Source organism: Somniosus microcephalus, chromosome 28 (genome assembly GCF_052327205.1).
Source record: "Somniosus microcephalus isolate GS21.2 chromosome 28, FLI_Smic_1.0, whole genome shotgun sequence".
Taxonomy (NCBI): domain Eukaryota; kingdom Metazoa; phylum Chordata; class Chondrichthyes; order Squaliformes; family Somniosidae; genus Somniosus; species Somniosus microcephalus.
Genome location: NC_141014.1, coordinates 43172609 through 43185252, shown reverse-complemented (window position 1 = coordinate 43185252; position 12644 = coordinate 43172609). Strand labels below are relative to the sequence as shown.

The 12644-nt window shown below is 47.1% G+C and overlaps 1 protein-coding gene across 1 annotated transcript in view; it reads left to right on the top strand.

Annotated features, from left to right (window-relative positions):
* Positions 1-725: 725 nt before the first annotated feature.
* LOC147099691 (sacsin-like) overlaps positions 726-12644 on the top strand; it is a 48454-nt gene continuing 36535 nt past the window's right edge. Inside the window, exon 1 of the mRNA XM_085969220.1 lies at positions 726-794. Within this exon, the coding sequence (XP_085825346.1) occupies positions 726-794 (69 nt within the window). The remainder of the gene's footprint in view (positions 795-12644) is intronic.

Genomic DNA, 12644 nt, shown 5'->3' with positions numbered 1-12644 from the left:
GCCTGGCCTCACACAGGTGATAAATAGGACAATGCCCACCTTGGGTTGGCAGCCCATCTACTGATGGCACTGAGGCAAAGTCCAATCCCTCAAACCAGCCTCCTGCCCCATTAACCAACGGAGAGCTCAGGCACAACCCCTGGGGCGGCTCACCCTGCACCCGGGTTTAGCACAACAACAAATAGACTATTTTTTTCTGTAGATAAAAAATATCTTTGGGGAGCTTATATTCATTAAATTCACCTCCTCGCCCTGAGCGGAGCTGTGGCCGGGGGCGGGGCCTGTCCTGTCCCGCGCGCCAGTTCAAATACTAACGGTCGGTGGGTGGGCGGCCCGAGAGCGGCCGGGATCCCGCGGAAAGGCGAAGGAGCGAAAAACCACTAATACACCGAGGGGTGAGGAGGAAAGGAGATGGGGTGAGGAAAGGGGGGGAAAGGGGGATGAGGTTTGTGAGGTGAGGAAAGGGATGAGGAGGGGAGGTGATGGGACGGAGTGGGAGGTTGTGGCGGCTTGAACATGTCTTCAGGTTGGTGTTGAGTGTTAGCGCCCTGTCCATGGTCATGGACTGTTTCAGTATCTGAGGAATTGCGAATGGAGCTGAACACCGCAATTGTCAGTGAACGTCCCCACCTCTCGCCTTATGATGGAGGAGCTAAAGATAGTTGGGCCTAGGGCACTGCAGTTGAGGATAGCCTTTCATCAAAAGTTGGTGGTTTTTCACCTCAATGGGCAGCCTGCTTCAGGCTGGATTCAACCATCAGTCTGTGAAGCTGTTGCAGGATGTCAGCGGCAGGGTGCGATGTGTACTCTGGATATAGGTGCTCAGTAAATACCCCAGGGATTGGCACCCAAAGTCTGGCTACATTCCTCACAGCCAGCAGAAGATGATTCGCAAGAGTTTTATTGCAGCTACACAGTGATTTTTACACGAATCCTTATGCTGAACATATTAAGTAATTTAGGGTAGACCTTTATATACTGAGTTACTATTGCTCGTGTGTATATATGTCCTAGACACTGCTCTAAATCTGACAAGTTATTTTATCTTCTGTTACTTATGAAAAAACTCTTCATGTGAATCCTTTGCCAAGTTTCCTTGTTGTCCCTTCTCCCATCAAGCACTGCCTTATTGCTAACCAATTGTGGATATGTGGACGACCCAATCCAAAAAATAAATGCAATTTTTTTTAACACCGTAATTACTAGTAGTTGAGGTGTTCTCAACACACTCTTCTGATTTGATCCTTAGGAAACTGGGTTGAAAAAATCCTGTTTGTTAAGCATAGCATTTATGGGTAAGTGCCTGCTATGTGATCATGTTTTTGAGGGTCTTTTAAAAAGGTTCCAATGAAGTAAATGGGCTAAACATATGTGTGGATGAGTGTAGATGATCCTCCTTCAGAGAACAAGGGTTATTGGGGGATCCGGATGGAACAATAAGTAAGTGCATGCTCTTTTACCTCTGAAAACTGGTTATTGGGAATGTGCATCTAAGAAATTGAAAATGTGTATTTTTGGCTCGAGTCTCTTAATGTTCGATGGGTACTAGTGACTGATTTATTTGACATTTATTTAGGTATGCAGCAGCATCTCTTATGATGGCTTCGTTGCTGCACCGTGAAAGTCGAACAGGTAGCAAGAAAACGAGGTACGGTGCAGGAAGGGCCCAGGGATGTGTCAAAGCAGCAACTATGTTGAGAGGGTGGCTTATGTATTTCTCTGTGACGCACATCATTTGTTCAACAGAAACCAGACTAACTAATCTGACCAATGTTCAGTGCCAAGTATGGAACAGTAAGCGGTTGTTGTCTAAAAGACCTCAACAAGTCTCTGCACCTAGTCAAGCTTCTGATATTTTAGAAACTTTGGCCTAGATTTCTTTACACAGCCCCCTGTCACAAATAACCTCTATAAATAGCAACAAGTTCTAATCAGATCTTCAGCAGGACTAGTTAGATACCCAATGCATACTTTTCTTTAAATATTGTACATTAGAACATAAGAAAATTCAAGGATGAAAGGAAGTTGTTTGGCCCATTAAAGTTTATTCTGATGTCGCTCTACCCTTCCGATTTTAACATCCAGTTGCATTCTCAACGTCGCTACTGTTTTTAGTCAGCCTGGCAGATAATTCCACACACTTATTTGTTCAGCGAAGTTCTTCCTAATATCTGTTTTAAATTTAGTTTACACCAATTTAAATTTATGTCCCCTGGTCCCACTTCCCTACTGGGTGGTCTTTCTGATACTGTTCTTTCTTGAGTTCTGTTTCTGCCTATTTTTCTTGGCTCTACTTGTTTTTTTCCCTTTTCCATTTCTTATTATGCACAAACCTGGACTGAGCAAGGTCAAGAAAGGTGCTTTAGAAAATGAGAATAATCAAGGTTGGACCTGGGCCATGCCAAGTAATGTTTGTGAAGGAGTTCTTCTGTATAGTCTCAGTGATTTCCCTATTCCATGGTTCAAAAAATATTTTTTTTTGGATGAATAAATCATTGTCTGCTCATGGGAGGTTGGTTCAGGTGAATCTTGCATGCCAGGCTTGGTCTGGTGACCATATATTATAAAGCTTTGGACCAAGCAGACTGTGGACCACAGTGGCATCCAGAGACAAAGGCCGTGATTTCCCCTACCGTGGCGGGCGATGTCGGTGGTGGGTCCAGGCCTCGATACTGGCTTCAGCCTGCTGTCCAAAGTGATTTTCCTCTGATTGGGCCCAGCACGTTTCCTGGCCAACTAAGGAAGCAGGTCTGATATCATCATTTGATGACGTGTCATTAGCCAGTTTCCTTAAAGGGACCATCTGCAAATTTAGTTTGACAATTGTGCTGTCAGTGTTCTACAGCATTGAGGTGCTACAAACGCTGACAAGCACTGCACAGAGGTGCACGGCTGCACCCAGGCTCTCCCATGACTCCCTCTAGATGCTTATGGAGGGAGTTAAGCACACAGGGAGGTTTTCTTCCCTTCCAATGGGCGGAAGAGACCATCTCAGGAGACCAACGCAGCCTGGTTGCACATTGCACAGGAGGACACAAGCAGAGATGTCGTCAGGAGGACCAAGCTGCAGTGGCGCAAACCTTTCAATGATCACAGTAGATCACGAAACGTTACTGCAAAGCCACACTCAACCTCATCCTGCTGTGCCACTCATCACATCCCCATCACTCTGCCTTCCCTACCCTACTCATAGAAACATAGAAGATAGGAGCAGGAGTAGGCCATTCACGGGAAAAAATCACAGGATTGGGGGTAATATACTAGCATGGGTGGAAGATTGGCTATCTAACAGAAAACAGAGAGTTGGGATAAATGGTTCATTCTCGGGTTGGCAATCAGTAACTAGTGGTGTTCCGCAGGGGTCAGTGCTGGGACCCCAACTCTTTACAATCTATATTAACGATTTGGAGGAGGGGACCAAGTGCAATATATCCAAGTTTGCCAACGATACAAAGATAGGAGGGAAAGCAGTGAGTGAGGAGGACATAAAAAACCTGCAAAAGGACATAGACAAGCTAAGTGAATGGGCAGAAATTTGGCAGATGGAATATAATGTTGGAAAGTGTGAGGTTATGCACTTTGGCAGAAAAAATCAAAGGGCAAGTTATTATCTAAATGGAGAGAAACTGCAAAGTGCTACCGTACAAAGGGATCTGGGGGTCCTGGTGCATGAAACACAGAAGGTTAGTGTAGTGTATGTACCTTTAAGGGGAGAACTTTTTTACAGCTCCTGTATACTGTAGTACCGGCAGTGACCACACCTGTATATAAACCCTGAGTAGGGATCTGTACTTTAGTTTTTAGAGTAACCTGCATCCAGTAAACACCTGTTGATTGTTCCTCTGCAGTCTCTGTCGATTCATTGAAGGACACCATACATCAACATTCACGGATTCAACAGTGGCGACGAGTCGATTCGAACCTACCTGCAACTCTGTAGAAGAAGGCCGATTCCACCAGTGCGGGCGTCGACCATCCGGAGAGGACTTGAACATCATAGAGGAGGCTGTGGAGAGCTGGGCTTGGTTCCCCAGTCGAGACGATCCAGCGCAGTGGGCTGGCAGCAGGTACGGCGCAGACCCTTCCCGGACGGCGGCGGCTGGAGCCGACCGATGGCACAGAAAAAGGCCGAGCAGCGTCGACTGGGTAAGAGAGAGGGTAAAGCGCACAGGGCGCAGCCGGGGTTGAAGACCGAGCGGCGTCAACGAGAGAAGGGAAAACGCGCAGAGCGCGGCTGGGGTTTCAAGGGCTGAGCAGCGTCCACGGGGGAAGAAAGAAGCGCGGGAGACGCCATTTTGAGCCAGCGGAGAAGAAGGGAGAGCGCGGGAGACGCCATTTTTAGCCAGTCTAACCACACCCAGGGATGCAGAAGAGTGGCAGTGTCACAGCGTTCGACAATGAAGTCGAAGATTGGGCAACATATATAGAACATGTAGAAGTGTACTGCAAGGCGAATGAAGTGCCAGATGCCAGGAAAGCACTGGTATTGTTGAATTCAATGGGTGCAAAAACGTACGGCTTACTGCGAAACCTAATAACCCCAGAGAAGCCAGTGGAAAAGGATTTTGAAAGCATAGTGGCAATCCTACAGGACCACTTAAACCCCACACCCTGCTGATAGCAGAAAGATTTAAGTTTCACAAAAGGAACCAGCATAAAGACGAAAGTAATGCTGAGTATTTAACGGAACTGCGCAAACTATCGAAACACTGCCAGTTTGGAACGGGACTAGCAGATACTTTAAGGGACAAGTTTGTGTGTGGGCTTCAAAGTGAAGGAACCCAGAAACGGTTTCTATCAGAAAAGGATCTTACGCTGGACAAGGCTTTCAGCATGGCAGCATCACACGAAGCAGCCGCACGGGGCGCTGCAGAGATACAACGGAGATCGCAAGAATATGGCACAAATGAAATGTCATATGCAGCAGTGAAGTGTTATCGCTGCGGCAGAACAACACACGACCATAAGGATTGTTGGTTCAAGGACCAAGTGTGCAGACAGTGTGGAAAAGTAGGACACATAGCAAGTGTCTGCAGGTCGGGAAAGAAAACCAGCAGCAAGAAATCTCCACAGGAGAAGTACAAAAAGGTACATAAGGTGACGGAGAGTAGTTCAGACGAACAGAAAAGTGATACAGACTCCGGAAGCAAGGAGCTGGGTTGTCTGAAACTACATCATGCAATCAAAATGGAGGATCACCAAACTATCTGGGTCACGCTCAAGATAGACGGAGTCCAAGTGAAAATGGAATTGGACACAGGATCAGCCCCAACAGTCATAAACCGAAGGGACTACTAGCGGCTATTCTCACATATACCCTTGAGAGATACAGAGATTGTCTTGAAGACGTACACGGGGCAAAAAGTCTACCCCAAAGGAAAAATAAGGGTGAACGTGATATACAACGGCAAGGAAACACCAAAAATGGACATATATGTATTGCCAGATGGAGGACCACCACTACTAGGGCGTGAATGGATCCGGAAGATACAGCTGGATTGGCATTCCTTACAAGCACTGACTGTAGATGCCAAAAAGGATGACAACGTCACACCGGGACGACTGTCAAAAATGCTAACTGACGCACAAGAAGTGTTCCAGGAGGGACTCGGAACACTAAAAGGCATAACAGCAACGATCAAAATAGAGGAAAATGCAAGCCCAAAGTTTTTTAAGGCCAGACCGGTGCCTTATGCGATCCGCCCAGCCGTCGAAGCAGCGCTGGAAGGTTTGGAACGTTCAGGAGTACTATCCAAAGTGGACTGGAGCGAGTGGGCTACACCCATCGTTCCTGTAATGAAGAGGTCGTTGAGTAATACGCCTGGGGAACCAAAGAAGGTTTGCATCTGTGGGGACTTTAAGGTGACAGTGAACCCAGTCCTTCACACTGTACAATATCCGCTTCTGCGGATTGAAGATATTTTCGCCTCGCTATCTGGAGGGAAACGCTTCACTAAGATTGATCTGGCCCAGGCGTACCTGCAAACGGAGGTGGAAGAAGCCTCGAAACAGTACTTCACGATCAACACTCATAAAGGTCTCTACCAATACAACCGGCTGGTGTTCGGGGTAGCATCAGCTCCGGCTATTTGGCAAAGGGCAAGGGATCAAGTCCTGCAAGGGATTCCAGGGACCCAGTGTTATTTGGACGACATCCTGGTCACGGCCGAAAATGACAGTGATCACCTCGCCAACCTGGAGCAGGTGCTCACTAGATTGAAGGATTATGGGCTCCGAGCTAATCGCCACAAATGTGAGTTTTTCCAGAAGCAGATCTCGTATTGTGGCCACGTTATTGATGAAGAGGGGTTACATAAGTCCCCTGAAAAGATTGAGGCAGTAGTCAAGGCTCCAGCACCAGAAAATGTGTCACAACTGAGGTCGTTCCTCGGGTTGGTGAACTACTACCTTAAGTTCTTGCCGAATTTGTCTACAGTTCTACACCCACTGAACGCCCTACTGCAAACAGGGGTACCATGGAAGTGGAATGACGAATGTAAACGAGCTTTCCAGAAGTGCAAAGAATTGATCACATCAAAAGAGGTGTTGGCTCATTTCAACCCAGCACTACCAATTCGGCTGGCGTGTGATGCATCACCCTATGGCATTGGAGCGGTGCTGTCGCACAAATTCCCAGACGGCTCAGAGATGCCAGTAGCCTTTGTGTCTCGGTCACTAACCTCAAGACGAGCGTAACTACGCCCAGATTGACAGGGAGGCCCTCCGCCTAGTGTGGGGAGTGAAAAAGTTCAACCACTATCTGCACGGGCAGAAGTTCACCTTGCTGACTGACCACCAACCACTTGTCTCCATCTTTAATCCAAAGAAGGGCGTTCCGGTGATGACTGCGCAACGGCTACAAAGATGGTCCCTTTTTCTAGGGGCGCACCAACATGATATTGAGTACAGGTAGACTACCCTTTATCCGGACTTCCGAAAACCGAAACCCTCTAAAAACCGAAGGTTTTTTCGTTCAGCGTAAGTCGTGTGTACGACTTACGCTGAACGAAAAAACCTTCGGTTTTTAGAGGGTTCCGGTTTCGGAAGTTCGGATAAAGGGTAAGTCGTGCGCACGACCCCCCCGCCGGCCCCGACAACCGCCGACCCCGCCAGCCCCGACAACCGCTGACCCCCCCGCCAGCCCCGACAACCGCCGACCCCGCCAGCCCCGACAACCGCCGGCCCCGACAACCGCCGACCCCGACAACCGCCAGCAGGACTTGGTGTTCTGATTTTGAATTTTGCGGATTATGCAACCCCACTAATCTCAGATCCTTTGCAGAAATGTATTTACTCACTGAGTCACCTGGGTTACTCCAATCACTTTTCATCCCTAACACTGTTTGTGATGAGGACAAGAATTTGCAAGATCAGTGTACAGTTTTGAATGCACCACGGCCTCTCGGACAGTGAATTTCTCACATCAGGCATGACGTGCACTCCAAAGCTCAAGACTAATAGGATCCACCTTCCACAAAGATTTTACATTTAAACCAGATCTCCAGGACCACGGGCAAGTCATATACTCAGTGTGTCAGAATGCTAGATTAAAAGGAAACCAACCGCCGGCCCCGACCCCCGCCGACCCCGACTGACTTACGCTGAGCGTCAGCGTAAGTCGTGCGCACGACCCCCGCCGACCCCCCCCCGCCGACCCACCTTCCGAAATCCGAAATTCTCCTTTATCCGAAACTCGGCTGGTCCCGAGGTTTTCGGATAAAGGATAGCCTACCTGTATAAGGGCACGAAACAGCATGGAAACGCTGATGGGCTATCACTCACGCCTGCCACTGCCTACTGCGGAGGAAGCACCAGCAGTGGATCCTGTCGAAATATTTCATTCGACTATAATTGAACGCTTGCCAGTAACTAATGCTGGTATAGAGAAGGAGACCCGAAATGACCCGACACTGTCTCGGGTATATGATTTGACGGTGAAGGGATGGCCAGCACATGCCGACTCACTGTTGCCAGCATTCTCATCCAGAAGAGAACAGCTGTCAGTATGCCAGGGGACCTTGATGTGTAGATCCCGAGTGGTAATTCCGCCCAAGTTAAGGGAGAGAGTGCTCAATGAGCTTCACGAAGGCCATCTGGGAGGGGTGAAAATGAAAAGCCTTGCTAGGGCTTATGTGTGGTGGCCGGGGCTCGATCAGCAAATCGAGGACCTGACAAAGAGCTGCTCAGGATGCCAGAAGGTCCAAAATGCACCACCACATGCCCCTCTACACCCATGGGAGTGGCCCTCATCTCCATGGCAACGGGTGCATATTGATTTTGCTGGTCCATTCATGGGCTCAATGTTTTTAATAGCTGTGGATGCGCACTCAAAATGGCCTGAGGTGATCAAAATGTCCTCCACCTCCACGGAGAAAACTATTGCAGTCCTACGGACCATCTTTGTCAGGAACGGCTTGCCAGAGCAGATTTGCTCTGATAACGGACCACAGTTTGTGTCCGAAGAGTTTCGAAGATTTATGAAAAGGAATGGGGTAAGGCATTACACCTCCGCCCCGTATCATCCAGCCACCAATGGATTGGCTGAGAGGTTCGTACAAACCTTTAAAAAAGCAGTAAGGGCCATGTGCGATGACGACATTCCACTGCAGCATAAGGTGGACAATTTCCTGTTGGCCTACAGAAATGCGACACATGCAGTCACCAACCAGACCCCGGCCATGATGTTCTTTAACCGAAGGTTGAGATCTCGTCTGGATTTGCTCAGACCAAATGTAAGAAGAGATGTTGAGAATAAGCAATTCCAGCACATCAATGAGAAGCCGACAAGGAGCTTCAATGTAGGGCAACCAATCTTGGCCCGCGACCACCGAACAGAGAAATGGCAACCAGGAACGATATGCACACGGCAGGGGCCACTAATGTACACAGTGGATGTTGGGGAGAACATTGTGAGACGCCATGTCGACCAGATCCTAGCGTCACAGGAACGAGTCAACCCCAGGTCTCGCGTACCTGGTGATGAACCGACATACAGGTAGCATCTACCCCAGAAACAGTAGCATCGGGAGCTGATGAACCAACCGACGACAGGGGGCCAGAATCGCCTCCGCACCAAAAGCAAGACACTCAGGAAAGACGCTATCCAGAAAGGATCAGGAAGCCGCCCCAAAGACTGAATTTATAAATGGACTATTTGCAGTTAATATTGCATGTTAAAAGTGTTAATTGTTAAATGAATGTTATGGTACTGTTAATCTAAAAGGGGAGGAATTGTAGTGCACGTACCTTTAAGGGGAGAACTACTTTTTACAGCTCCTGTATACTGTAGTACCGGCAGTGACCACACCTGTATATAAACCCTGAGTAGGGATCTGTACTTTAGTTTTTAGAGTAACCTGCATCCAGTAAACACCTGTTGATTGTTCCTCTGCAGTCTTTATTGAAGGACACCATACATCAACATTCACGGATTCAACAGTCAACAGTTAGTATGCAGGCACAGCAGGTGATCAGGAAGGCCAATGGAATCTTGGCTTTTATTGCAAGGGGGATGGAGTATAAAAGCAGGGAAGTCTTGCTTCAGTTATACAGGGTATTGGTGAGGCCACACCTGGAATACTGCGTACAGTTTTGGTTTCCATATTTAAGAAAAGATATATTTGCTCTCGAGGCAGTTCAGAGAAGGTTCACTCGGTTGATTCCGGAGATGAGGGGGTTGACTTATGAGGAAAGGTTGAGTAGGTTGGGCCTCTACTCATTGGAATTCAGAAGAATGAGAGGCGATCTTATCGAAACATATAAGATTGTGAGGGGGCTTGATCGGGTGGATGCGTGGAGGATGTTTCCACTGATGGATGAGACTAGAACTAGGGGGCATAATCTTAGAATAAGGGGCTGCCCTTTCAAAACTGAGATGAGGAGAAACTTCTTCACTCAGAGGGTGGTGAATCTATGGAATTTGCTACCTCGGAGAGCTGTGGAAGCTGCGACATTAAATAAATTTAAAACGGAGATAGACAGTTTCCTAGCTGATAAGGGAATTAGGGGTTACGGGGAATGGGCACGGAAGTGGACGTGAGTCTAGGTTCGGATCAGCCATGATCCTATTAAATGGCGGAGCAGGCCCGAGGGGCCGTATGGCCTACTCCTGCTCCTACTTCTTATGTTTATGTATTCGGCCCGTCGAGCCTCCTCCGCCATTTAATGAGATCATGGCTGATCATCCAAATTCAGTACTGTGTCCCTGCTTTCTCCCCGTATCCCTTGATCCCTTTAGCCTTAAGAAATATATCTAACTCCTTCTTGAATATATTTAATGAACTGGCTTCAACTGCCTTTTGTGGTAGAGAATTCCACAAGTTCACCACTCTCTGGGTGAAGAAATTCCTCCTCATCTCTGTCCTAAATGGCTTACCCCTTATTTTTAGACTGTGACCCCTGGTTCTGGACTCCCCCGCCATCGGGAACATCCTTGCTGCATCTAGTCTGTCTAGTCCTGTTAGAATTTCATAAGTTTCAATGAGATCCCCTCTCATTCTTCTAATCTCCAGCGAATATAAGCCCAATCTCTCCTCATACGTCATTCCTGCCATCCCAGGTATCAGTCTGGTGAATCTTTGCTGCACTCCCTCCATGGCAAGAACATCCTTTCTCAGATAAGGCGACCAAAACTGCACACATTACTCAAGGTGTGGTCTCACCAAGGCCCTGTACAACTGCAGCAAGACATCCTTGCTCCTGTACTCGAATCCTTTCGCTATGAAGGCCAACATACCATTTGCCTTCTTAACTGCCTGCTGCACCTGCATGTTTACCTTCAGTGACTGGTACACAAGGACACCCAGGTCTCGTTGCACTTCCCCTTCTCCCAATCTATTGCCGTTCAGATAATAATCTGCCTTCCTGTTTTTGCCACCAAAGTGGATAACCTCGCATTTACCCACATTATACTGCATCTGCCATGCATCTGCCCAATCTCCCAACCTGTCCAAATCATACTGGAGTTTCTCGGCATCCTCTTCACAGCACACACGCCCACGCAGCTTTGTGTCGTCTGCAAACTTGGAGATATTACATCTAGTTCCCTCGTCTAGATCATTAATATATATTGTGAATAACGGGTCCTAGCACCGATCCCTGCGGTACCCCACTAGTCACTGTCTGCCACTCAGAAAAAGACCTGTTTATTCCAATTCTTTGCTTCCTGTCTGCCAACCAGTTCTCTATCCAAGTCAGTACCTTACCCCCAATCCCACGTGCTTTAACTTTACACGCTAATCTCTTATGCGGGACCTTATCAAAAGCCTTCTGAAAGTCCAAATATACTACATCCACTGGTTCTCCCTCATCTATTCTACCAGTTACATCCTCAAAAAAATTCCAGTACATTAGTCAAGCATGATTTACCTTTTGTAAATCCATGTTGACTTTGTCCGATCCTGTCACTGTTTTCCAAGTGCTCCGCTATTACATCTTTTATAATGGACTCGAGCATTTTCCCCACTACCGGTGTCAGGCTTACCGGTCTATAATTCCCCGTTTTCTCTCTACCACCTTTTTTGAATAGTGGCGTTACATTAGCTACCCTCCACTCCATGGGAACTGTTCCAGAGTCTATAGAATTTTGGAAGATGACCAGCAATGCATCTACTATTTCTAGGGCCACTTCCTTAAGTACACTAGGATGTAGATTTTCAGGCCCTGGGGATTTATCGGCCTTCAATGCCGTCAATTTCCCTAACACCATTTCCCTACAAATACTGATTTAATTCAGTTCCTCCCTCTCATTAGACCCTATGTTCCCTGAGATCTCTGGGAGGTTATTTGTGTCCTCCTTTGTGAAGACAGAACCAAAGTATGTATTTAATTGTTCTGTCATTTCTTTGTTCCCCATTATAAAGTCCCCTGATTCTGACTGCAAGGGACCTACGCTTGACTTCACCAATCTTTTTCTCTTCACATATCTATAGAAGCTTTTACAGTCAGTTTTTATGTTCCGTGCAAGCTTACTCTTATACTCTATTTCCCCCCTCTTAATTAATCCCTTCGTCCTCCTTTGCTGAATCCTAAACTGCTCCCATTCCTCAGGTTTGCTGCTTTTTCTAGCCAATTTATATGTCCTCTCCTTGGATCTTATGCTATCCCTAATTTCACTTGTTAGCCACGGTTGAGTCACCTTTTTTGTTTTATTTTTATGCCAAACAGGGATGAACAAATTCTGTAGTTCATCCATGCGATCTTTAAATGTTTGCCATTGCCTATCCACCGTCAACCCTTTAAGTAACGTTCCCCAATCCACCCTAGCCAACTCGCGCGTCATACCATCGTAGTTTCCTTTATTTAAATTCAGGACCCTAGTCTCTGAGTCAAATACTTCACTCTCCATTTTAATGAAGAATTCGATCATATTATGATCGCTCCGCCCCAAGGGGCCACGCACAACAAGATTGCTAATTAATCCTTTCTCATTACATGATACCCAGTCTAAGATGGCCTGATCTCTAGTTGGTTCCTCGACATATTGGTCCAGTAAATCATCCTGTATACATTCCAGGAATTCCTCCTCCACAGTATTGTTACTAATTTGGTTAGCCAATCTATATGTAGATTAAAATCACCCATGATAACTGCTGTGCCCTTATTGCACGCGTGTCTAATTTCCCGTTTAATGCCATCCCCAACCT